The sequence below is a fragment of the Catharus ustulatus genome, chromosome 10 (assembly GCF_009819885.2).
Source record: "Catharus ustulatus isolate bCatUst1 chromosome 10, bCatUst1.pri.v2, whole genome shotgun sequence".
Taxonomy (NCBI): domain Eukaryota; kingdom Metazoa; phylum Chordata; class Aves; order Passeriformes; family Turdidae; genus Catharus; species Catharus ustulatus.
Genome location: NC_046230.1, coordinates 10,223,981 through 10,251,234, shown reverse-complemented (window position 1 = coordinate 10,251,234; position 27,254 = coordinate 10,223,981). Strand labels below are relative to the sequence as shown.

General features: G+C 38.2%; 2 protein-coding genes and 1 long non-coding RNA gene across 4 annotated transcripts in view; 1 reads left to right on the top strand and 2 right to left on the bottom strand.

The window, feature by feature from the left end:
* COL4A3 (collagen type IV alpha 3 chain) overlaps positions 1-391 on the bottom strand; it is a 57,606-nt gene extending 57,215 nt beyond the window's left edge. Inside the window, exon 1 of the mRNA XM_033068910.1 lies at positions 311-391. Within this exon, the coding sequence (XP_032924801.1) occupies positions 311-391 (81 nt within the window). The remainder of the gene's footprint in view (positions 1-310) is intronic.
* Positions 392-574: 183 nt separating this feature from the next.
* COL4A4 (collagen type IV alpha 4 chain) overlaps positions 575-27,254 on the top strand; it is a 67,001-nt gene continuing 40,321 nt past the window's right edge. For both annotated transcript variants that reach the window (XM_033068946.1, XM_033068945.1), the window contains exons 1-14: positions 575-664; positions 5,287-5,469; positions 6,327-6,366; positions 8,142-8,219; positions 17,269-17,403; positions 18,281-18,325; positions 19,413-19,529; positions 22,110-22,178; positions 22,396-22,431; positions 23,088-23,150; positions 23,614-23,649; positions 23,814-23,855; positions 24,749-24,829; positions 26,242-26,295. In XM_033068946.1, the coding sequence (XP_032924837.1) occupies positions 5,414-5,469; positions 6,327-6,366; positions 8,142-8,219; positions 17,269-17,403; positions 18,281-18,325; positions 19,413-19,529; positions 22,110-22,178; positions 22,396-22,431; positions 23,088-23,150; positions 23,614-23,649; positions 23,814-23,855; positions 24,749-24,829; positions 26,242-26,295 (852 nt within the window). In that variant the 5' untranslated portion in view covers positions 575-664; positions 5,287-5,413. The remainder of the gene's footprint in view (positions 665-5,286; positions 5,470-6,326; positions 6,367-8,141; positions 8,220-17,268; positions 17,404-18,280; positions 18,326-19,412; positions 19,530-22,109; positions 22,179-22,395; positions 22,432-23,087; positions 23,151-23,613; positions 23,650-23,813; positions 23,856-24,748; positions 24,830-26,241; positions 26,296-27,254) is intronic.
* Positions 24,764-26,827, bottom strand: LOC117000890. The gene is made up of 3 exons (XR_004418868.1): positions 26,710-26,827; positions 26,475-26,545; positions 24,764-24,811 (listed from the first exon to the last, which is right to left on the bottom strand). It is a non-coding gene; the product is annotated as an uncharacterized LOC117000890 (long non-coding RNA).

The window sequence follows — 27,254 nt, the reverse complement described above, 5'->3', positions numbered from 1 at the left end:
GGGCACGGCCTCGTCTGCCGTCCTCATCCCCCCGGCGGTGTCCGGGTAGCGGTGCCCGGCAGCTGGGCGAGATGTACCTCACCTCGCCTCGCCTCGCCCTGCCTCGCCCTGCCCGGGCTTGCATACGAGGCGCATCATTTCAAACACACGCATTCACCTTTCCTTGCCCAGCGGCCAACGCAGCGCGGCGGCAGCGGGGAGCGAGGGGCCGAGCCCGCTCTGCCCCAGGCCCGCCGCCGCCCCCGCGGGACCCCGCGCCACCGCCCCGTCCCATCCCGGCGCTCGCTCACTCACTCACTCACTCACTCACCTCCGCCGCGGCGCGGCCCGGCCAGAGCAGGGCGAGCAGCAGCACCGGCGCCAGGCGGCCGGGGCAGCCCCCGCCGGCCATCCCCCCCTCGGCGCTGCCTGCGCGGCGTCCCCGGGCGCTTCGACTCTGCCCCCCACCCACCTTCCCGTGGGTTTTGGCCTGAGGGTTCCTGCTCCGCACCCGCCTCAGCGCTCCCGGGTCGCGGCCCCGCCCCGGCCACCCCTCTCCTCCACCCCCTCACACCCCCCCGTGTCCTGCCTTGGGCAGCGCTGGCAGCGCCGCTCGTCCGTCCGTCCGTCCTCAGCGGGCATGGAGTGAGCGAGGTGCCGGGGGCTTTCCCGCCTGAGAGCTGAGGTGAGCGCCGCGGACGGGCAGCTCCGGGCTGGGGCACCTGGCTGTCCTCGGGACGGGGCTGGGCAGCGCCCTGAGGGGCAGCCCCGTCCCGGGACAGCGGGAGGTGGCCCGGGTTTGCCCGCTGCCTCCATCCCCCGCCCGCGCCGCCGTGAGGGCGCAGGTGGCGGGCCCGCCCGGACCGCGGGGCCGCGCAGGGGGAGCGGGGCCGGGGCCAGCCCCGGGCACCGCCCGAGCAAAGCACGGGCTGCGATCGCACGGAGCGGGGTCGGCCCGGGTCCCGGCAGGGAGAAGGGCACGGTGAAACCGGGCGGGAGCGAGGCGGTACCGGGAAAGGCAGCGGCAGCCGGGACCGCCAGGGCCATCCCGCCGCTGCCGGGCACGGTCGGGAGCTCCTTTAGCAGCGCTCTCCACTCCCTCGAGTGTTTTCTTAATGACAGAGAAAACTCCCGGGGGAGACAAAATGCTGCCCCACCGCGTAAATGGAAAGCAGCAAGAAATGTTTCTCCTCAGTATTTCCGCGTAATACGATAAAAAGCTTTTGCGAATGGAATTGTGATTTGTAAAGTACTGGCGACGTGTAAAGTTTATCACATTTATGTTATTGACTGAAGTGTTGGATGCTCAAGGTAACCTTTCACTAAATAAAGTGCTGTTTTGAGAAGGTGCAAACTTAGCATATTGGCATTGCCAGCCACAGCAGCCTTATCTTGTCTATAGTGTTCATGGATGCTATACAGGTAATTCCATGTTACAGGTTTTATTTGCACTAAAAGTGATACAGCAAAAGCAGCTATATAGTATATGTATATAAATTTAGGAGTATTCATTAAATACAAAGCTAAAGACTTTTGTGAGCAGAAAGCTAGCCACAGAACTTTGTATAACAGCTTCTCTGACAGCACAAGAGTAGAGCTGGACCACCTCTCAGTAGACCATACTCTCAACTTCCTACGAAATCTGCTGTGAAAGCTGGTTAGCAGAAGCTACTTTTCCAAAAAGCTTGGTAGTACCAGTAAAAAAATGCCTCAGGAAGAGGTGAGCATTATCTTCAGTACCAAAGATCTTGTACATCGCAACATGTGCCCTGAAACTTGACTCTAAAATATCCAACATCTGTGAGAGCAAGCTGGTATAGACAGAAAGGTATGGAGAAAAAGGAAGAGAATTCCTCTGTTTTCAGGCCAGATGGATGGTGGCCATGTAGAAGAAATAGTATCCACTACTGAAATTTAACATGAGAAGTACTGGCGTTAGAGAGAAAGTAGTAGACACTCATTTATACAAAAGGGAAAACAAAAGGTGCACAACCTGTCTATGAGACAGTGAGGTCAGAGCAAGTGAGACTACAGTGGAGGAGAGTGATCAGTCCTCTGAAATGATGACAATTTCAATGCAAAATGCCCCAGCATGGCTCTCACTGACTAAAGAAAATAGTACTCAAAAGGACAGCTGTTATATACTAGGCCAATGAGTTATTGGAACAAATAACAAAAATGTGAAAGTGCTAACAAGGTAGATGTATCAGAAAGGCAAAATGTTTAAAAAGGATCCTCTTCAATCCCAGAACCACCTCCTTCACTGACCTTGAGCAGCTGGCTGCTAAGTAGCGTGGCACACTGAATGGGAGTTTTGTGTGTTTAGAGTTAAGAAACAGCAAGTAATGTTGCACTCTGAGATTGTCACAGAGAAGCATACATGCCCTTGGGTGAGTTTCTAGGGCAGGTCCATGACTCCAAAGGAGCACTGAGCTGCTACAAAGGTAAGATCAGCCACTGATGTTCTCTCCCCTGTTCTCCACGTCCAAAATTGACAGTGTCCATCCACAGAAATCCTGTGGAATCTTGATGCACACTGTGATGCTGATACTGCTGTAATCCATGATATTATCTGAGAGCTACAAACTCAGACAATCTTGGCTGTCTAAACAGCTGTCCAGGCAGGCTTTGCATCAGTTGTGCCAAAATGTATACCTGCAGCAGCCTGTAGAGCTATTCTACAAAAATCCAACAAAAGCACCAGTACATGAATACTGGAGATCAATCTTAATTTTAGAAAGCAATTGAAAGTGCATCTAATTAATGTTTGTCTTTTTCCACAGCAACTGGTACTTAATTATTTTAACTTTTTTTTCCTTGGTTCTCTATGGTAAAGAAAGGATAATACTATTTGCAGGAATATTTTTGTGAGAAACATTGAAGTTGTATGAATTTAGTATAAAGTACAAAGTTGTATAGAACACTGTAAATGAAAAAATAGGACTTATTGGAAAGGATAGAAAGAGTACTGAATATGTCCATCATGAATGAGGCAGAAGTCCCATATATGCATATATGTTCATGTACTTAAAATGACTGTCCTAATTATATGCATAAAAGAACCACATTAACACTGAACACACAATCCCATTTTTTATTTCACAACTTCTGAATCCTTGACTTTGCAACTTGTGTGGTGTTGTTGCATGTGATGTTGCTTCCTTTGGGTGTGATGAAAATACAAGTAGGACTGCTATAATTTTTTTTACCTCAATAGCTGTAGCTCTGTGTCTGCCTCAAACTATGGCTCACGTCCCCTGCTCTTTAACAGAGTTACTGAGAATGAAATTGTCTTGCCTCTTGATTCTTGTCTAGAAAGTAAACACCAGATTATGTTATGGTGCCAGCTTTTCCTCTTCTCTTTTCTGAGGCTGAGGTGAGGTTTGGTGGTCTCATATGAAACCTATTCCTTTGGTGGCAGTAAGTGTGCTATCCTGGGGATATTTTATTGAGGAAACTGTTGTGATTGCTTCAAAAACATTAAAAATGAGATCAATTTGACACATCAATCTAAACAACACCTTGTATTCTTTCTGTTACTGTATTAGCTGCTGAACAATTCAACTTGTTTGGAAAATGATGGAGTTTAGATAGCCATGACAACATAAAAAGCAGAGGGTTGCAAGTCTTCCACTCATGCATTAAGTATTATTTCAAACTGTGTCAATGGGTTGGATCAAAATGGATTTTAATTTGAAAATAAAAGTTTTGCTGCTAATACAAAGCAAATGTACCAAATATAATTTTCTTTTTAATTTCTTCTTAATTTTCAGAAGCTGTTTGGATAATTAAATAATGAGATGGATAGTGGGCAACAGGAACACATTTCTGCAAAGTCTAACACTTTATGACTGGCTTGGATTTTCCATTTGAGGCAATCAGTCCCTGCAATATTTTATTGCCTCACAATTTTGCTTATATTGTTTATATTACTAATGTAAAAAATCAGTGAGGTAGGAATGTTGTTGGAATATTATTTTTTTATTAGGGATGTTGTTATTTTTTTCTTTTCTTACAGATGGGGAGCTGGGGCACAGCAAGACTGTAAGAATTTGACAGATGAATGGAGTACTGTACAATACATGTAGAGAGTGATCTTGCAGCTTGGACTGGCTGCCTTTAGGCTATTTATTCATCAGTCAGTGCACAGCAGCTTCCAAAGTCTCCTCTTAGTACTGTGGGATTTGGATATACTGTGCATACACACAGGAGTCAATATTATTTATGGATTAGTTCTGGTTAGAAAATGCCACACTATACAAATAATAGAGAGCAAACCAGCAATGTTTCAGGAACTGTACCCTCATGTTTAACAAACACATGGCTGCTGCCTGAACAGATATCAGAGAGCAGAGTTTGCTGCACTTCACATCCTTACTCCCTGCTCGGGAACCGAGTGTCTTTGCCTGCTCACGACACTTCTCCAAAGGAAGCAAACCTCTGTCCATTCACTCCAGTCAGTGTTCAGTCTCCTCAAAATTATTTCCCACACAGGGAATACTAGAGTGCTAAAAAGCAGAAGCCTCTGATAATCTGGATAATGCAATTTATGTGTGCAAAATATGACTGTGTGGGACGGTGGCGGCCACTGGTGAGTCCTGCACACAGAGCTTCCAGCTTCCTAAATCCTGGCAAAAGCTGTAGAAAAAATGTTTTAAAAATAAAACTAAATAAACAAATAAAACTGAAACTAATAAAGCTAAAAAACTTTAGGTGATGTGTCCAATGCTTGTCCTGTGTCCATGCATATGCATAGAACTCTTAGCTGAAATGCTTATGTTTTATTCTGCCTTCAGACTGGTCTTCCTGTGCTCAGATGCTGGCACAGACTGGTCCAGCCCAGTTTGCAAAAGATGCTGCTGCTCAGTCTGGTTTTAAAACTATAGCAAGTACTTCCTTGCAGGTTTTTTTTTTTTTTAAGTTCATTAGGTTTTACTTTACATGGATATTGCATATTTTGTCTTAATGCTTTTAACTAAAATTGTGGCTATGAAAACTTTTTAAGAAATAATGATACAAGATGCTCTTTGTTCATTATTTTAAACACAGAATGAAGACCATCTTTACTAGGCTGAAATCTTGTACCCCATTTTATGTTGATCTGCAGTTTCATTATAGTCCCCTTGAAATAATTGGATTGCTGATAAAATAAAATGTGGCCTGAATAGGAAGAATATAATGTAGTGCCAACACAAAGCTGTGCAGCGTAACACATACAAACACAACACATACAAATGGTTAAGACTTATTTTTGGTTATCCAGTAATTATTCATGTGTACATTGGATGTATATTTTAATAGAAACAGGTTCAGAGGGGAAAACACCACCAGTATGGAACAGTGTTTATAGACCATCCACAAACAGAAGGAAAGAGAAGACCTGCCATTTAAAGAAAAAAAAAGTGCTGCATATACAAATCCTCAATCAGCAGGAATGGCATTAACAAAGGATTCATTTGAACGGATTAAGTGGCTTATCACAGCTGCCTGGTGAGTTTTACAGATCACTACATTTTTTAACCAGATTCACTGAGATATATTCTCATCTATCAATTTAACAGTAATAAGAAATGCTTAGATATTTTGCAAAGTTGGAGTAATTTTGAAATAAGCTTCACTGTAGCCTGTAGAATAGTACACAGAAGTCTGTGTGCTATGGCTGTGCCTAATTTATCTTTTTATATAATGACTATGCAGCTTAGTTCTCAGTAAAAATAATATTAGCATTAATAATAATTTAAAAGAATGCTTATTTTATGTATTGCTGCAGAAATTTTGGGCTACCTTTTTTTATTTCAGTATATATTTTTTGGTAAACTTTTACAAGTCATCACTAGCAATGGTTGGCATGGAGCTGGGCTTCCCCAGCAGCTGCTCTGAAATTGTGGCTATTCTGAATGTGGCTTTGCTCACTACTTTCTCTTGCCCTCTTCCTCAAAGCAAAAGAAAGCAGCACTAGCTAACTGATTTTAGGGTAGATGCAGATCATTCCTGTCTCTTCTCATTTTTCATCTCATGATGCCCATGGAGAAATCTGTCTGGAATGGTTCCTCTCTGGCCCTTTGTAATTGTGGGAAATAGGTTACAAGGGGGAGTTATAATGACTTTTACATAGTCTATGCTTATCTGTCTTTCCTCAGTATCACAAATCCAAAACCACAAATATTTACAGCATGGGAGGCCATTTCTTCATGATGTGCACCTCTTATAAAAGTACTATATAGTAACCCCAAACAGGACTTAATCATATGTACACTTGATCAAATCTTAATTTCTACAGGCAAAATTTTTATGAATGCTTGATGTTGTGAGTGTAGTTTTAATTTAGCTTTCTTCTTTTAAATCAGGTGGCTGCTGATTGTTTTTTCAACTCAAGGAATTGATGGGGTAAGTGACATTAATATTTACATTGGGCAGGTGAGAGATAGAATGGTAGAGTTCAAACAAGTAGCACCACAATGGGCAGTAGTTCTGTGGGAAAACTGCAATGTTCCTTTCCCTATTTCTGCAGTTCTGACTTGCCTTTCTGCTACTCAGCTTATATATTTTGCAATTTTATGCTCTGGATTTTCCTAGATGCTAATTCTGCCTTTTTGAGCTGCCTTTGGAAAGTTGCAATGTCAATTCTAGCTTTCCATTCTGCTCTGTATGTCAGCCTAGATCTTAAACTGGCTTCTATGGACAGTCCCATCTCTCGGAAGCCAAAATTTCACATATAATATGATTTCAATATCTACTTTTTTATCCTCTCTGTACTGGGCTTTCATATTATTCTTATGTTTGCAATGCCCTCACTGAAACTTCTTTCAAGTCCTTCCTCTTTGTATTCTTTCAAATATTTAGAAGCTCTTATTTTGTAGTTTGTTTTTTTTTTTAATCCCCAAACTCATCCCTTTTTATTTGAGCTGTTGAAGATGGAAATATGTTTTAAAAATAACTGTTCAATCAGAAGAAAGGATAATAGTTCTGTTATTGGACAGTTGTATTCTATTGACATTCCAGGAGAGGCAAGGTTCTAACAACTATGTGAGAGAATAGTGTGGAGTAGATTAGTAATTTCATGGGAAATACATGGGAAAGACAAGTAGTCTGTCAGAGAGATCATCATACCCTCTTGTTCTGAGGTTTGAGAATTCCAGACATTCTAAAAATGTTATAGATAGAACAGAATTTTTTCTCTTTATCTATTATTTGTCAGTGTTTTCTCCTTGAAACATTGAAGTATGAGCCTATAGTGTTCTGTTGGGTATGAAAACCAGTAACAAAACAATCTTGACCTTGATAGTAGTGAAAACCCACACTGGGGAAGTACTTGTTTTATCACCAATTAGTTGTTTACCTACATTATTCTTAAATCTTTTACCTCCTTGTTAAAATTATTTTTAAAGTATCTTTGATAATTTATACAGTTTTACTGAAAAAAATGTTATTTAGTGGGCATTCCAACTTAGTTTGTAAGTGCATATGATGTGTGTTTATTAGTACATTTGGAGAAATAGAAAAGAACAATGAAATAATGTTAATTTACCACACAGATGATCTACTGAATTTACATTTTTTTGTGTTGTCATTTTCCCTTGAATATTATTTTTTTTCTCATTGCATTTTCACTTAAAAAGCAGTCACTTCTATGCTATTATAAAGACAATAATAGAAATTTTTAACACAAGAAATAAGCAAATTATTAGTAGGCAATGCATAATTAAAACATGCATATACTCAGTTTCATTTAACAGACAAGAATTAAATTCCAGGTCTTATCTCTGAGTGAACTTATTGCTCCTTCACCTTGTTTTGCCTTTTATAATTTCTGTGTAGTTGAACAGTCTCTTAAAATAAAGTGATGGAGTACAAATTTCACATTGCAAATTAAATTCTGATTTTGTTAAAATTTATTTCAGGTGCAGCTGGTTTCCTAAGTTATATTTGGCTGTAATATTTAGTGTTATGTAACATATCTTGTAGTTACATCTTCCACCTCCTGCAGCAACAAGTAATAAACTTTTACTTATTGCTTCTGCCTTTCCAGCATGTTGATGAGAGATCTTTTGCCTTGAAAATCATCTAATCAGCTAATATGTCCAGCTGACAATATTTTATGATGTGATTGTTGGGTTGTTGTCTGTTGTGCATTGATAAATCCATAACCTTTCCATTTTTAGGGAGGGTATGCATATATTGATCCATGCGGGGGACAGGACTGTTCAGTTTGTCGGTGCTTTCCAGAAAAAGGATCAAGGGTAAGTGGTGATTAGAACTAATGATAATTATGGTTGTAAATACTGTTCATTTTGTGCACATTGCTGTTCCTGAAAATCAACATGTTTGATAAATCAATAAATCAGTATTCAGACATAAACACATCTGACAAACTAGCATAATTCTGTCACTGGTATCAAGTACAGCTGTCACTGAAGAAACCTAAGATTGTTTGTAAAGAATTTTGTTTCTAATTGGGTTTGTACTAATCATGGTACCTGTCTTGTATTAAGGATTCTTTGAAATCAGTCTAGGAGTTAGATGTAATTCCTAATACATGTAAAGTATAGAAATCTGTGCTTGTTTTCTGCTAAGAGGCTGATTGAAAGAGAATGTCCATGCCATTCTCTAGCTTTATGAGAACTGTGTTATTTCTTATTTGGGTTAGGTGACTCTAAAAATGTTCGCAGACTTTTTATCTTACTCAATATACTAACTTCAAAAAAACCCCTGAATTCTCTTTGTCTTATGAATAATTATAAAACAGGTCTGACGCATTTTCACATTACATGCCAAAATTAGTAACTGTGCATTTTGCTAATTGCTAATTGAAATATGTCCAGTGGTGACTAGTTTATCTTGGCTGTTCTTTCTCAGAATGCATCTCTATTTAGAGATCACCAGTAATTTAAACATTGTGTGAGGAAAAAACTTACATATACAAAACATATATATACATATATATGTATACACATACATACATATGTATATGTATGTCCTGATTGGTGACCAACTGAAAAATTGTCAATTATGAAAATTGTTTTCTATTAAAGTACAAATGGTTAAGTTTAGGTTTAGGAAGGTTGAATATGGTGGATCAATTTTGGAAGCGCCACATGCCCCATTTCTTTGTGTACAACCTGAGTTGCCAGAAAAGCAAGACACACCTTTTTCTTCCTGTGTTTCTGCAGTTAGCTGCACGCTTTGCTGTGTCATGATCACTGCCCTGGTGTCCTTGGATCCTATCCTAATCCTCCAGGATTATGTCTATGTGAAAGTCCCCCATGCTGTAGGATTTTCATAATAGAGGCCTAGGATGCGTGTATCTCTGTAACACTGTGCTAACAAAAGGGCATCCCAGGAAAAGTATTTTGACTGGTACCACTGCAGTGTCTCTCAGTGCTACTGAACAGACTGTTTTAGATACCAAAAACCTGACCTGGAGTGCCATTTAAAAACAGCTGACTTTCAGACTAGGGGGAATTTCCCTGATTTGGGTTCTCACTCAGTAGCCCAGAAGTTCTGAATTACTTGGCCATAATTAATCAATAATAAGTACCTCCTGCAGTTGTTCTGGCTCTTTCCTAGGTTGTCCTCATCACAGGTAAACTGTACTGTGATTCATGCACTTCCAGTTAGTTTTCTAAATAATTCTGAGGAACTAGACCTAAGTGCCAAATACGAGTATAGTAAACATTTCAAAATGAATTGAATGTTATGCAACTGTGTGAGAATTGTACCATTTTCTGAAAAAGCTCTGAAATAAGTACCCTGATGGATAATGGGTAAAGTATCTCCAGTGTAATATGAATTTATATTTCATGCAGTCATGTATATTAATCAATATACTAGAAACAGAAGTACTCTTCAAACCCTACATGAAACATGGCTTAACTAAACATTGCTTCACATAGATTACTGCAAGTATTTTCTATACTAATGTATGGTGATGAATAATTTTCTATAGAATTATTTAATCTTTTCTTTCATGCTACAGTTCTTCTGGTTTTTAAACTTTGCTGTGTTCTGCTTTTACACTCTGACACACTAACTTTGCTCTCCAAGCTTTTGTGGAGACTACATATTACAAAATAAAAGATTGGTTTATCTTAGTGCTAGCTTTCTAAAATGCAAAACATCTGCTTTATCTGCTTTTCTGTCTGAATCCTGCACTGAGGCTGGTTCCTCAGAGTTTTGCATCTTTCTCAATCCTATCTTGAAATGGTAAGAAACAAATGGTTATTAGAAGCCTCTAGCATTGTACAGTACACAAGCTTAAATATTCAGAATTTTGGTATTAAGACTTTGCCTTCTGTTTGCCCATTTGAAAAGATTTTAAATTTCAGCATCAAAAGGCTTCTTTATTAAGTGGACAAGGTAATGATAATTGAGGTTCAGCTAGAGAAAAGCTGACCATGGGAATAAGAAAATGAAACTGCCATAGCCATACTTGAATGTATTGATGCTGCGCAGGTTGAAAGAAAAGTAGAAGCAAATAGCTGAACTTTTATTTAATATTTAAATAAAATCATTATAGCTATGCATCAGTTACTCTATTGGGTTTTAGAAAAGCTTGTGTACCTGTCATTTTTAATTCTCTCTAACACATATATACCTCTGTGCAGTAAATAGATTTGCACTCCTATTCATTAGCAAGTAACCATTGTCTGAAAAAACATTTTAGTCACTACTGTTAGTAGTATATCATTACAATTGGTCACATCACAAAGAAATTTTGACTTCTGTTCACTTGGGATTACAGTCTTGTTGGACTTAGTTTTACATGATACTGTTTATCTTTTGATTTTACATCACAACTCAAAAGGACTTTTTTTTCCATAGGACACCATTAAAATGTGCTGCTAAATCTCTTTGCCCATACTGTGTGCTGTTATACCTAGATATTTTGGAACTGTAGAACAGATAAATGAGGCAAAACATTAGTGAAAGTATATATGGCAGTAAGTGTTCTACCTGACTTCTTAGATTCTTTTTCCCTTCTTCCTTCTTGGTAGGCTGTAAAGTCTGTGATTTCAGTTTTCCTTAAAGACAGAGTAAAACCTTTCCACCATTTCATCATCTTTTTCTACATCAAAAAGTTGTTTCCTAGAAAACTCCTGCAGTGTTGTATCACTAGCTTCCAAAAATGCTGGCTGCTCTAATTTAGATAGTTACAAAAATGTTTGCAGTTAGCACTGACCGATTGTAAACCTGTCCTGTGCTGACCCCGGAGTTTGATCCTATTCAATTCCGTTGGCTTTGTTTTTAGTTAAGTAGATTTGGGAAGCAAGCATCTATTCATGACCCAACCTGATCTGGCTTCTATGGGGTCATGTGAAATGCCTGGATCAAAGTGAATTATAAATATAACTCAGCAGGACCAATGTTCGTTCTTTTGCAGATGAAGCAAGAGGCTTATTTTTTTCCTAGTGTAGGGGAGAATGCAGCAAACAGAAATCTAAGAGGAGGGTTTTACACTTTCTGACACTTCAGATGTAAGGAGTAAGCATTCACAGGAGATGCTGAGTCACTTGGGTGTCACAGGTAAGTTAGGAAGTCAGCTGGTATCAGTCACTGCATGGCAAGAATGCACTGCCCGGAGGTAAGAATGAGCAAAGCTACCTGTGAGTTAGTCATTGCTCTGGCACTGCTTCTCTTGTAACATCTCCCCAGTAGATCTTGTGAGTTGCCAAATTTCCTTAGTAGGTTCTGTGGGTTATCTGAGTTCAATTTACAACACAGTGTAAACATATTTAAAATGCACTAACTCTGAAAATTGTGCAAATTCTGTCTGTCTTGAGAAGTAAAAGGCATTTATTACAACAGACTTTTTTTGTATGTCAGTATGCAGTGGCAGTCTGTCATTCACATGGAATATCCAGTACTTGTATTTGAATTTTCGAGTTGCACACTCAGGAAATAAATATGTAAAATCCTTCTCTTTCATCTCAAATCCACTATCAGAGATGTATGTACACTGGCATCTGAGGAAATCCAGATTTCTGCCATTATTTGCCTCCTATTTGTTGATCATTTTTTTTCACAGTACATTAGCTATAAGTTTTAAAGCAGAAGATTCCTGAGACCAGTTATACATTTCACTTACATTCACTGAGAACCATATTATGTTTTTCTGTAAAACAGCCCCAGAGAAATGAGACCCCTCAATCTATATCTGAAGCAGACCACACTTTTTTTTTTTTTTTTTTAACTGGTAGGGAATGGATCTTGCTTACCAGAATGTGGAATAGGAACAGAGCCACTCCAGTCTGCCAGGAGAATCACACCAATCACTGCAAGGTCTCTTTGAGGTTGTTCACCAGATACGATGCCCAACTACAGCATCTGCAAATTAGTGTTTTTCATATTAGACGTTTTTCAAATTTTCACAAGTCTTGACCTTGTTAATTATCCCTCCTTTTGTTCTTGAGCATCTTTCTTTTTTTAATACTTTTGGTTCCCCTATCCTACCATACTGAATATGGTGGGTTTTCTCAGTTGCTGCAGATTGCAAAGCTTTTCCAAATCACGCAAGATAATACTCTACAACATCATTCTTTTTTACAGATTTGAATCAACCAAAAATTGTCAACAGTGACTTGTTTCAATAGAATGGTACAGAACAAAACTCAATTTTATTTTATTAGCTAAGCTGATGTTAATTCTATAATATCTATGCTCTATTTGTAGCTCTCTGCTTTCAGCCATTAGCAGTTTAAGAGTTTCAGTGCTAAATTATGATTTTTTGAGTTTGTTTAACACAATAGTGACACCCACTGGCTTATTGGATAGTTTTTCTTTTCAAAGTCCCACAGGGTTAAAACATAAATGTAAGTATAGATTGTGAATGATGTTTGCAGCACTTCACTGTGATTTGTCATGATTCTGCAAGTATTACTGTGAATACTAAGCTGCATCATCAGGTGTTTTGTTCTTGTAGTATATTATATCATTGAAAAATATAATAAAGTTGCCAAATATGATAAGTTGCCAAATTTTCCAATAGTTCAGAGCATGGTTCAGATGTTCTTTACAAGAAAGACTATTTACAAGGGCCTGGAGTGACAGATGAAGGGGTAGTGGCTTCAGGCTGAAAGAGAGTTTAGATTAGGTATGAGGAAGAAATTCTTTACTGTGAGGGTGGTGAGGCCCTGGCACAGCTTGCCCAGGAAGTTGCAGGTGCCTCATCCTTGGAAGCATTTCAAGGCCAGGTTGAATGGAGTTTTGAGTGACCTGGCCTAGTGGAAGGTGTTCCTAACCATGACACAGGGGGTTTGGAACTACATGATCTTTAAGATCTCTTCTATCCGAAACTATTCTATGATTCTATGAAAAATAAAGCTCTAAGTATTAGTATTGCATTTACTAGGCTAAAAATCTAAAGAAAATAAATTATCAAATTTGGTCTATTAAGGACAGACTGGATTTAATGCCAAATCGTGTGATTTCTCAGATTTATCTCATCTTAATCAGTTTATCTTTAGAAGAGAGTTTTTTGAGCCTTGGCTCATATTGAAAATTAGTTGGTTTCTAGTCTTACACGGTAAGGAGTAGAATCTTCCCATAATGGATGACCCTCCAAGCCCTGGAAGCTGTGGCTTTGCTCTATATTTAATCAGCTCTTTCAAAAGGGGAGAGGACATGGGTGGAGCTTAGAGCAGCAGCAGATGCCCCCACCTCACTAAGCAAATTACAAAATAAAACATCTCTCCAAATGCTTTTGTGAGCACTCCTCTCTTGCTCACAGACTGCTTTACTTTCCTTCTTGCTCTGTCCTGCTCCTGGATAAATGAGAAAGACTGGTTACAAGCCAGAGTCCAGTGCACAGTGAAAAGGATTGCTGTATTATTTGCCTACAATCTGTGTGGAATTGCTGGGCATTTTCACTTTTGTTCTTATGAACAGAAGGTAAGTGCATTTCACAAATCACTGGTTCATCTCCATAGCCTGGAACATAGGGTGCTGTCCTCACTGAAGGTGGTAACTGGGCTTCTTTTGACTTCACTGATACCGAGAAACAAGTCAATTCACTTGAGTAGCATGAAGGTTTTTTATTTCCAATTAAGACTCCTTTAAAACATTGTGCTTGAGACAGTTAAGTGCTCAAGGCAGTCTCAAAATCAGGTGCTCTTCAGTCTCATGCATCAAAAAAAATTAATTCCAGATAACCTTAGCCACTGCCTTTTCCAAACAGTATTAAATGTTTTGTTGCATGATTCTGAAGTATTTGCAGTCTTAGTCTTAGGAAGCATAGTTAATTAAAAAACAATATAGGCTTGTTTTGCTTAAAGTCAATTTCTTACTGCAGGTCAAGCCCAGGATATGCTAAAATAACAGACCTTAGTCTTGGCATGGTAGCTCCTGACCTAGACAATTAACAAGGCACTGAAAACCTAGAGGAATTTATTGGCATCAGATGGCAGAGCGGGCATAATATTCTGTTCATTTTATCTGAGCTAATTTGTCATTTCCACATGAGCATGACTACCTTCATCCTCTTTATTTTTACAGCTGTCCTGAGACTGTAATGCTGTGGTAGTCACATTGGATGGGCACAAATAATAGATGTGATAATAGATGTTATGGCATGGTATCAGTTTGGTCTTAACAAAGCTCCAGTCATTATCAGTCTTTGAGCTGAAAGAAAGAGAGAGAATCCATCAGCTTCACATGGCATGCTAAAGTTGTATCAGCTGCCAAACCCATTGTGAATTTTGAATTCAGTGACTCTGTTCTATGACTTCACTACCTTCTACTGAAGACCATGGAGTCAATTAAATTCACAGGGTAGAGGCAAATGAAGACATTTCATGAACCTAAAGGACTACATGTCCTGGAAGTGTTTATTTGTTAAGTATAATAACTACCATAGAATGCCTACAGTGCATATTTTTTTCTGAGTGCAATAAAAAGCATGTTTCTTAACATTCAAAAGATACAACATGTTTTGAAAATTTTCTCTTTCAACTCTTGAATGCAGAACATACACACTATTAATTTTAAAAACTGCATTTGGTGCAGAAACCTGTTGTCAACAAAATGCATTAAAAGACAAATGCATTAAAAATGAGTTCAAAACATCTTATGCTTTTCTTTTCCTGTTGATGAATGATGCATATTGCAAGGTAATAGCTAGTTTAGAGAACTTAAAAGCCATACCACTTACAGTAGTTAATGATTCAAACAGCTGTATTTTATTATATTATTAGTTTGATTCATTTCACTTGTGCTCAAAATGATGCTTTAATGAAAGTGGTTGCCCAATTATTTTTTTCAATCAAGTATTTAAAGGGCATAATAGGTGCCTTAGAAGTACTCAATTAATAAATTCATTCTACATAGAACGAGCTATGCACTGCCAGTAGACAGGCTGCAACTGTTCATGCAACTAAACACTCAATACCCAGAATCCCCACTGTCCATTCACTGTTTACAAGGATGCAGAATCATCGGCTTTTAATACCAGTAGCCCTTAATTTGCATAACATTTTACACTGCTGAAATATCACAAAAATTCTAACTGCTAGAGAAGACAACATGGTGATTCTGCCCTGGAATTTTTGCTCGTGATTTCTCTGGAAACAAGATCAAGGCTGCAGTGAGAGGAGTGAATAAAGATAAATGTAACATGACTCGTATGAGGATTCTTTTCTCAGGTGGTTCATTTTTCTAAGTGTAGGACTTCATTTCCCAGCCTCTGGACTAAGTTCCTGTTCACAGCTTAAGGGCTAGTGGTCATCCAGCCCTACTTCCACTCTAGGCATGAACCTGTAGTATGTTCCTGGCCAAACATAGTAAATTACCTTCTCTGTTGCATTGCTGATTTGATTGAAGGATGCATACCATACATTTTTTCACTTCTTGTCAAACTATCAAATCACACTGACTTTAAAAAGACAATTAGAAAATAAGTAAAAAGTAGAAGAAGCTTAAGTCCCTTGTAATTCATAAGATTTTGTCCAGACAGATTCAGCCTGCTGAAATGTTTACACTGAGAAGCAAGCATTCAGTTCTTTTGCTTCCCGAAGCTACAGATCTCCTTATAAACATCTTTCATTTTAATATTTTTTTTCTTCTGTCAATCTATTCATAAAAGTAAAGATATAGTCTGTTACTTCTGTGATTACCGAAATACCTTTTACTGCCCTCAAGTGGTCCTAAAGCCATAGAGTTTTCTCAGGAATGTATGGGGTTCCATTTCACTCTCTTTTAAAATAGTGAATTATAATAATTAATTATATACTAAAATTATTGATTGATTATACATACTGTGTAACTAATATAATTAATTATAATTATAATAATTTAGTATAATTAATGGTAAAGTCTGGAAAGAAAACAGAACATGTTATCAGTAAAAAAGGATAATGATACAAAATGAAAAAGATATGTAAGAGAAGCAAAGACCTGCAAATACATAGATTTTTGTAGGGTGGGACTGTAGACAGCTCACATGTGAAGCCTGATTAGAAAGCTTGCTTTATTCAGCACTTTCATCTATGATTGCATAGTTGTTGAGCAGCACAGAACAAAAACTGCAACACATCTGAAACAACTCCACACCAGTGTTATAGACTGAAAAGTCCAGTTGGCATGAGAAGTAATTTGGCTTCAGAAGAATGTATATTACCTTGAAAAAGTTAATAGAAATCTATGGAGATTGTATGGTAATGCAGGTATAAATACTCAATTTAGAGTCATTTCTAGGTAAATTACATTCTTCAACCTCCCAATCCATTTTAACACAATCTATTAAAATTCATACTTTCTGTGAATATGTTAGCTAATAGCTATTATTTTTTTCTCCAGGAAACTTCACAAGTTTTAAATGAGGCACTAAGATATGAGAGTGATTATGAAAACTGTGAGCTATAAAAAGTTAAGATAATTGGCATACCATGATTTGAAAGAGGGAACTCACTTGATTTGTTCTAATTGTGTACAAAGTCCCTTTGTCTAAAATGAGTTCTCCTTTTTCTGGTAGGAAAACACAATGCTCATTGGAGTCCTAGAATTGCAAAAGGTGATACTTAAATTGGTGGAGACTTGCAGGTTACCCCAAGCATCTCAGAAAGGTGGTCTTGGAGACCTGATGAAGGGGAAAAAAAATTATCACCTTAAGCAAACTGATAAACTTGACGGTCGTGTTCCTACAGCACCTCATGCATGGGACAGTTTTGCAGGCTGTCCAGCAGCAGTTTTCAGTCATGAATATTTATACATTGTAAGCTTTGTTTTATCCACAGAGTAATCTCTGAATTGCTATGGGGGTTACAGCAGTAATCATTTGCTTTTTTTGACTCTTTTCAGGGTCAGCCTGGTGAGCTGGGAGCTCAAGGTCCAATTGGGTCCTTGGGATCTACAGGACCAGCTGGTCTACCAGGAGAGAAAGGACAGAGAGGTGAGAATGGGCAGCCTGGGCCAGCTGGAGAAAAAGGTGATAAGGTAGGAAACACCACGGACAGCTCTTCTAGGTGTATACAGTGTGAAATGTTAAATATTGATAAGTGAAACAGAACCTGAGTGATCAAAAAGCATTTTCCATACTCTTGCTCACACAAAATTCTCACAGAAGTTAATTACAGAAAATTAATTCTTGAAAAAATGTTTCAGGAGATTTTTTGCTGTGGATTACAAAATTAGAAATTGTCAGAAGACATAAAATATGATGAACAGACAGACTCAGATTGTTACCTACCATCTCCTCCTCCTTAACCTCAAAGGTGTAGAAATGTGAAGTTGGAAGGAGCATTATGGTGCTTCTAAAAGTGCTGCACTAAACAGAATCTTATTATCACTTAGAGAGTATAAATTGCAATTCAGATTCGTATCTTTCATATCTCTACAGTCCCTGGCTCTTAGTACTTCATATTTGTTTTAATAATCTAATTTGACTGATCTCACAGTGAAATCACTGATGTCAGTTCCTAGCACACTGGAAATGTAAATGTTGTAAACAAAATTTGTACTGCTGGTACTATCAAAACAGGAGCAGGATTGTGAAATTATGTGCAGAAATATTTTATAAGTTCCATTCTGTGTCATTTTGTAATCTTTGGGGGATGAACGACTATTGACTATTAGACATTTGTCCTGTGCTGTATGACCTATTACATGGGTAACTGTTGGCACTAGTCTTCTGCTAGGCCCATAGAAGATTTTTTCAGATACTTAATTTCTGAAAATTGTGGCTTTTGATTCATATTTCAAACAAGACGGTTATTTTGTTTCTTGCTATAGAGTACCACATATTCTTGTTTGTCGTTCTTTTTAAGAGTTAATGACCTCATCAACTTTGTTTTTTCATATCACCCATTTTTAGGGGCCAACTGGAGTCCCAGGATTTCCTGGTTTAGATGGTGTTCCTGTACGTATTTAACAAATATTTCTTTATAAAAATTACAGGTCCTATAAATTCATAGCAAGTCCTCTAACAAAATAGTACACACACTAAATTGTTTGGCTTTATACTTACTGATACAATTTCTCCCAGAGGGCTATGTGTTTTGAAAAAATGTAAAATACCTAGGTTAACTTCAGCTGTGTTTCCTATTGATAACAAACGCCACCAAATCCCAACAAGAGAATTTTCATGCAGGAGTGTGGCAGTGAAGGCAGAGACTACCCGTGGCCTTGGGGCATAAAAGAGGCTTAAAAGCAGTGTATTTCTTATCTCAGGCTCTATAGCAGACTGTAGTCTGCTTGATTAATTCTTAACATCTCTGAAAATACCTCAAATGATGCACTGGTTTTTGTTCAAACATTCTGATTTTTGCTTGTAGTCCTTTTGCAAGAAGAAACCCAACCACTGAGTCTAGTAATTTTAACCTGGATAGGGACTGAATAAGCAAAGCGGGTCCTGAGTATGTCTTTATAATCATGTGATAATGTATTTTTATGAATGTCTTCTTCAGTGTGAAAATTGGTGAAATAGTATCTTAGACACTGCATTTTTCAAAATACTCTACTAGATTTGAATTCCTGTGATGTTACCAGTTTCATATGAATCAAAGTCAAAGTTAAAATGTTGAATTTTGAAAATGAAAACAACCAAAAGCTGAGTGGGTGTTGTGGCATCTGCTTGTCAGCTGTCCACATTTGACAGTGGGACTGTTGCCAGACTGAATAATGTAGAGGTCACAAGCCCAAAATTTGGCAAAAAAAAAAAAAAAAAGAAGTGTACCCAAGAAATTAATATTATTTTTGCAAAAAATGTTGATTTAAAAACAGTGTCCACAAATTAGACTGAAGCATTTACAGACAGAAAGAAGGTAGCATTGACAAAAGCATTGCAGGCAAGTGATCAGGAGGATACTTGCTTGACAATTTTTCAGATTCCCCCCAAAAAAATAATTTTGGGTCAAAATTAATATTTTGTCCTTACAGAAATCTTTAATTCTGTGAAAAATAGTTAATTATGGTGTATTTCTAATAAATATCAAACTGTCTTTCAGGGGCTGCCCGGAAGGGAAGGACCCAGAGGCAAGCATGGTTTGGATGGCTGCAATGGCTCGAGGGGAGACCCAGGATTTCCAGGAGAAAACGGTTATATGGGACCAAGAGGTCCTTATGTATGTGAAAGGCATTCCCACTGTGCATGTGCATTTCCCCTCCAAGCTAACTGCTCTTAAAATGACTCTTAGACTGTGGCACCAGCTTAACAGTGCTGCACAGGGAATTGCCAGGAATTCTTACTCAGGTTAATGGGAGTGAAACACACTGCCTTAACAGATTAAGCTTGAATGTCAAATAAGGTCCTATATCTTTGAAATACATATGCCTGCCTTGAGAGTTAAATTCTGACTTGTTCCCCCAGAATGTAGCCACATCAGCCAAGAAGGAGTAGCCTCAAACCACCCTACCATTCATTAGTACCTGAAATTTCTTAAAAGCATTGCTAGTAGGGACATAGGTGACATGACTTAAAAATAAGTGGGAGGTTCAACAAGTCTAAGTCCTGTTACACTCTAAGGTTTGGTACCACTTTTTGTGGTACCACGTATGTGCTCTGTGCACTGCTAGCCTTGCCTGGGCATGTATCTGTGTATGCAGAGATCCTTCCAAAATGTTTGACATTAGCACTTTAATATTTGTTTACTGTTAAAATAGAAGGCATTTTAAAATTGTTTAAGTAGCTGTGTTAGCAGTGCTCGACTACTGAAGATAAAAAGATTCTTGTCATTAAGGGAAATAAATTATTGAAGCTCCAGAGAAATTTTGCTGAACAGTTCTACTCACCAGTCTTTGACTTTTTGTGGAAACAAGCTGTAGTTCTGAGTGAATAAGAGCTGATTAGTTATCTAACAGCTTCCCTGAAATTTTCTAAGTAACACAATGAAAACAACTGCACTTTACATGAAAAATCAAATGTCTTTAGTGAGAGCTAAATAAAATGCTGAATTCAGCTATTAGAAAAATGTGGAGAGGGTTCAAGAGTGTAATAATGTTATCAAAGATAATACCAATTAGAATAAAATACAGTTTCATGCTGTGAAAGACACAACATTATAAACTTACTAATAACCTCATTAGTTATACTTCTGAAAGTAACTTGTTACTTCTGCTGAAGCTCTAATTTCATCTGTATTTTCTTACTTACTGTGGCTTTCAAAATAGAGTTTTACTTTTTGTAATTAGACAAGTGACATAAAGGAAAAGTGGGATATGGGACAAATTACTGCATAAATCCTACCAATTTCAGGAGCATGCTCTTTGGCAGACCTAGAAAAGTATTTGCAACCTACAAAAACAAGGAGACACAATAGGCATGTAGCCTTGGATATGCATACTAAAATTCCAGTGCAAATTCATTTAGCTACCCAGAAAAAACAACACATAGTAACTATTTGTGTGCAAGAATGCCTCTCTATGCAGGTTTTCTATTTTTAAATTGATTTGTTGCACCAGGTACTAACCTGACTGTACACTACAGCCAACATTTTTATCTAATTCTTATTTATAACACTGTTCTGTATAATTTTATTTAACACCATGTACATATTCATTGGCTTTACTTTATTGACCTTGTTGGAAAATAAGAAAGCAATTTATATCTGTAAGGCCTTACCTAAGTCATATAGAAAATAACAAACTGAATCTAACAAAGATGTTTTATTATACAAGAGACCACATGTAAAATAACTAAAGATAAATACAACTTTTGATTTGTTTAATGTGTTCCCTAGCAGCTGTTGTTTACCTGTAATCTGTGTGCAATCTACTGTAGCTATATCCAGCTGCAGACAGCTGTAATACTTCCTTTTATTGTGCCATTCAAGGGAGAAATACCTTCCCTGTTTCATTCTGACTGCAGGATTTGGATAGCCAGTTTATGATATCCTGAACACTGCACCAGTACAGTTTTAAACTGGTTGACAGTGTCCCATTTTATTGAACTCAGTAGTCAGATGGTTAACTTACTTAAATCATATCCACTGTATTTGGATTTCAAATGGAAAAACTTCAGAAATATTGTCTTTGTATATCTGTTCTTCAGATATGTACATATCATGCTCGTAACAGAAAAGTGAGCATTACAGTTAAATGTTGCAAAATAAATAATCTCTTCATGCTAACTCTGATTTTTTGAGGGTGCTGCAATTAGCAGGCTTTTATAAAGGACCCCACACTAAATACCATGGGAACTTGGTTCTTGAAATCCAGGGCTCTTAGGTATCAAGATTTTTTTTTATAGATTTAAACAGGTTTTCTAGCAGATGAAAATATTGAATATTATGCATCTAATACAGTCTATGCCTTTATTTTTTATCTGTATGTGGTATCACTTTAAATTCTTCTGAATCACCCAATGAATTGTCATGGAAGGCAGAGTGCTAGTACTTAAAGCCACTGCCTCCCTGAAAGAAAAAGAAAGACTAAAGGCAGGATTTATGAAGATTGTAGAATATTGAAGGACCCAAGTGATAAGGAGTACCTTAACAGAGCAGAAGTCCAGAAGCTGTGGGAAGCTGGTTTGCTCAACTGTACAGAAGGTTTTGTTAAAATAAGATGATCATTCATCATCCTTGTGGATTACTTTGTGATATAGGAGCACCTGAAAATCACAGCCTGAGAAGTTATCGTACAGTTTCCTTGGAAATGTAAAATATCAGTAAGTGGATCATGTTTTAAAAGACTCTTTTTCTTTAAAGGGAATTCCTGGGCAAAAAGGAGAAAAAGGAAATTCAGTTTATATTACACATTTTGGAAAAGGACTTCCAGTAAGTACTTGATTGTGAAAAAAATCATCTATTCTAGGAAAACATGTATGGTGAATGTAATTGTTCCTTTACTCCTCACCAGTTAATAAAACTTAGTGAAAAAAACCCATAAATTAAAAACACATATACAACTCTAACAGATAATTTATGATCTTAATATCTGTAAGGTTACAAAATACCCACAAAAAAGCTTAAACTGGTTCATTTGTCATTACAGGGAGACAGAGGTGATCCTGGACCCCCTGGCATGCCTGTAAGTACAGCCAGTGGGTTCTGTAACTGCTTTTTGTCATGAAGATCTTAAAGTTTTTCTGCTTAATATGGTAAGAAATATTGGGGTTTCTCCCTGCCAGCCTTAAATAGCAAAATTCTAGAATAAAGTCTGAGAAACATCAAGTCTGTATAGTCTGTTCCCCAGAAAAATTTCTCTCTGAAATTCACGATATGAAATCTTCTTCTGCAGTATCTGATGGATGTCCCAAGAATAAGTAGCATTCTACCATATTCCAGCCATAAGAACATGAAAGAAGAAGAGAGCGTTTAATTTGAATCACATTCTTAATGGCTTTGGATTCCCCTAGTTATACCCTTCATAAAGGTGTTTTCTGATAAATTGTATCAAGTCCCTGCACTGTACCACAATTGCTGACAAAGTGAATTCTCACATTATAACATAATAACATAATAGCATTAATAACATAGAACTGTGCCTTGTCCAGTTTTACCCGGGAGCTGGTGCTGCACTGATTTAGTTACAGGGAGATTTCAGGTATGGTGTAAGCTTTGGGCTGTAAGTGGAATCCAGTGGCCAGCAGGCTGAGTCCAAGGTGTTTTGGAGGGGCTGGGTTTCTGTAGAAAAGTGCAAGTTCTTTCTGTGTTTATGAAAAGACCTTTTTCCCTCTTTTCCAGGGACCTAGAGGGCCAAGAGGTACAACGGGCCCATCTGGATACCCAGGTCATCCAGGCTTGCCTGTAAGATCACCACAGTTATACAGCCTTGACTTAGGATATGCATTCATTCTTGTCTACCCATTTTAGAACTTGCCTTGATGTGAATCAAAGCCTAAAAGTAATTTTTGAGACAGGTGATAAGATAGATGTTTGCTTTACCTTACGAGTTTGGAAGGTGAGGAATACGTTGTTCCTTTCCATGTCTGTGTGAACATGTCTCATCCTGGCAGTCTCTGGTCATGGAGAAATGCTGCTAGTGCTCTCTTTAATCCTTTTTCCCCCAAGACCACCTGTGGGAGACAGGAAAGGGGGAACCAGAGATCAGCCCTACTGAAAGCAAGTGTCCAAGTGAAGTAAATGGCACTTTGGAATAGGTACACCCCGAGATAAAATTCTGCCTCTAGGTCCTATAAGCAAAAGGAAATAGTTTTCAAAAGCTGTCTCTAAATCTGACATATTAACTTGTCTTCATTCTCTTTTAAAGGGTATTCCAGGTTACCCTGGTTTGCCAGGTGAACAGGTAGGTAACTTCTGAAACTGTTAATGGAATAATAATTTCTACAACTATTTGAAATGTTCCTTATGTTTATTTTTAATCAAGTTTTTCAAAAGAGTTACTTAATTAAACTCTAATGTTAGTATTTTCTAATCATGCTGAAACTGTGTACATTCTTTATCCATCAGGGAAATCCAGGGATTGGAGTAGATGGACAAAAGGGGGAGCCGGTAAGAAAACGAACAATATTAAATATATTATTGCTGTAGAGTTAGAAGAATAATGGAGTCTTGTTGGTTTCCCTGGAAGCAGTTCATTTGTGTTAGAACAGAAGAAGTTATTGAATCAATTAATTCTGAGTAGAAGTGATTCCTTCAGTGAGCTGTATGCAGGAATCAAGCACATTCTGAAGATTTTGAAAAGCAAGTGTTACTTAGCATTTGCATACATTCTGAACAGACACTGCCTTGATAATCACAAATGTTTGTGATTACTTAGTGACAGGGGCTGGTCCAGATCAAATCCTGAATCTCATCTCTTGCTAAGTGCAGAACAGATGTCAAGGAAGGTGTGTAAGAAGCACATAGTAATAGTTCTTCTACCAGTCTCCACCTATATTAGAATACTCAGGATATGTAGAACCAATGTGGAATATTTGATATTTCTTCTATGAATTGGTCCAATCAGTTCTTAGAGTTTGTGCAAGTGTCTAGCATACACAAGTTTCCATAGCAAATCAATAATTTCATTTCACATTCACAAAGTCTTGTGCTCAAAGGCTTTGGTGTAGAACAGGAGAGGCTATATGTACACATAAGAGATTTGACAGTCCTGTAACTACTATCTCCACAGCAGATTTGGAGCAGGAGCCAGGCTTTCTCATTTATTTCCTTAGCTATAACATTATTTTTAATAGGAGAATAGGAGATTAGATTGCCAACTTTACTCTTCTGGGCAGATGGTAAAGAGCCTTACAGATCTCAGTACAAACCTTTATCTGCAGGTAATTAGCACATTTTCAGTGAGTACAGAAATGTGTAGTGCTGTGTTACAGCAGGAAGACAAGCTGAGTGTCACTGAAATACTGCATGGAGCATCTCTGCTGTTGCTTTGGCTTCCACAGGGTGACATCGGACTGCCTGGGCCGCCTGGGTCACCACTGTTAGTTGGACCTCCTGGAGCTCAGCTGTTCAAAGGACAAAAGGTGTTAATTTGTCATCATATTTGTCAGGGCTCAACTTGGCAAGTACAATCCTGTGATGTAATTTTTGCAAAGATGGCATTAGACAAACCTATCTTTCTGTAAGAAACCACCAGCTTCAGCAGAATACTGTGTTCAGCACCTTTCCTACAAGGTTTCAGGAGAGAACACCCCACATGTACTTTAGCTCATGTTCTGGAGGGAAAACTGTCTTGATGCAGAAAGAACATACTGCCCTTGCTTTGGTTTTCTTCAATTTTTGCCATTAGCAAATCATATTTTAGGCATCTTGGCAAATTTTATTACTGTGCTATTGAATGTCTTTGTGGGTCTTCACTAGTACCTAAAATTTTGCATATCACTATCACCTGTACTCTAATCTACAGTTTTGAACTAACCCTAACCCTTCTAGGGTGCTTTTTAAATATAAAAACAGTGTGATTTTGTTGTCAATTTTTATAGCAAGTTTTATCACAGAATCATAGAATGGTTTGGGTTGGAAGAGTCCTTAGAGATCAGCTAGTCCCAATTCCTCTGCCATGGGCAGGGACACTTTCTCTAGACAAGGTTTCTGAAAGCCTCATCCATACTGGCCTTGAACATTTCCAAGAATGGGGCATCCACAACTTTCCTGGACACCCTGCACTTCTTCAACATCACACTTACCATAGCTACAACTGAGTGGCTTAGAACATTAGAATATTTGTAACCCATATTATTTTTAAACAGAGCCCTATATTGTTACAGAGCGCTCTGCATCCTCAAGTCAGACTTCCTCAAATACACAAATGAAAAGGTAATGTTGGCATTGCCAGCTCCTGCAGCCTCAACTCAGGGAACCAGTAGATTTCACATGTTGGACCTTGGGCTTTGATCATGCAAACGGCAGCTATACAAGTGTACAAAGACAGGGAAAGGACCAAAAGAGCCTCCATAAACTCTCCACTCCTGGGAAGTGGAACATTTGCTGCTCTACAGCATGACACAATCATGGCCATGTAATGAGCCATGCACCCCATTCAGACTGGGGCTGTGCTCAAAAGTGTAGATTTATGCTTGTGAGTACTTGCATCAAACCAAGAAGAGCAGCAAATAAAATAATAAAAAAGAACTACTGTCATGCATATTTGTAGGAACAAAGCCCTGATTTGCAGATCCTTGGAAGTGAAAAGATACATGTCTCACTCCACAGTCATTATGCTGGTTTGACAGTGTTAACAGAAATAATGATAAATTTAAATGTTAAAAATGTTTTTCTTGCTTTTCTTGTGTCTAGGACACCTAAAGAAACACACCCAGTGCTTAAAAAGATATCATTTAACACTCCTAATTCAGAGTTGGACTAAAAAAAGTTAGCCAGCACACAGGCATATCCTTCATATTAATATACACAAAAACTTTCCTTTTATATGTAGGGCCAAAAAGGATTACCTGGGGTAACAGGATACAGAGGGCCACGTGGACCCAAAGTAAGTAATGGGACTTTTTTTTCTCATGGTGCTGGCAAAGTCCTTCTGTGGTTATTATGTTAAACTTCTAAAGCACAGCATTTTTTGCTGTGAAATTTAATCACCAGCTAAATCAGTGTGAAAGCAAAAATATTTCAAAATCCTTTGGAAAATCTCTCTTGAGTCTGTTTTATACATACCTATTGAGTGTTGCCTGGTAGCAAAAAGTCAGCATTGTTGCCAGTTGGGCTGTTGACATACTGGATTGGAACTACAAAGAAAATACAAGTACAAATTGTTTTTCCTCAACAAGAGAAAGAGAGATTATCTGAATGTGTTCTTAGAGGGGTATGATGTATATTTACCACAGAAGGTTGAGGAAAGACTTTAACTTGACATTGTGGATATCCCCAAGGGTAGAGAGGGCAGAGTTACCTGTTTGGAGAAGGAGTTATTCTTGACTGTCTATTCTGCATTTTCTTTTCTTTCTGTCCACATGATAAATTTAAACATTGAGGTGCCAGAAGAGGAAAATCCATAGGCAGGAAGATGCCAGATCTCTGAAAAACCGAGGATAATTGGAGACAAAAGGATAACTCTAGTTTATGTTAAAAACTTACTTAGCTTTATAGCAGAAGAAATGAGAAGCACAAATATCATATTTCTGAGTTGTAAGCTTAGCACTTTTTCAGAAGTTCATTTTCCATCATAAAAAGATCACTGTTACTTGGCACCGGAAAAGAGAACAAAGCTAATTTTTTTTCTATCAGATTTACATTGAAAAAGATGGGCTTTATATGCATGCTCCAGTACTAGTTGTCTGTGTAGATGATAATACTTGTTAGTCATAAGCAGGAACAGGGAAGTCAACTGAAGCAGCTCAAATGATGTCCAGAAGTTAAAAAAAGCCCAACAAATCTAATTCAACTGCTGGAATAACATGAAGCTTAGAGAAGAGACCAGAGCAGGTTCCTCAAGTG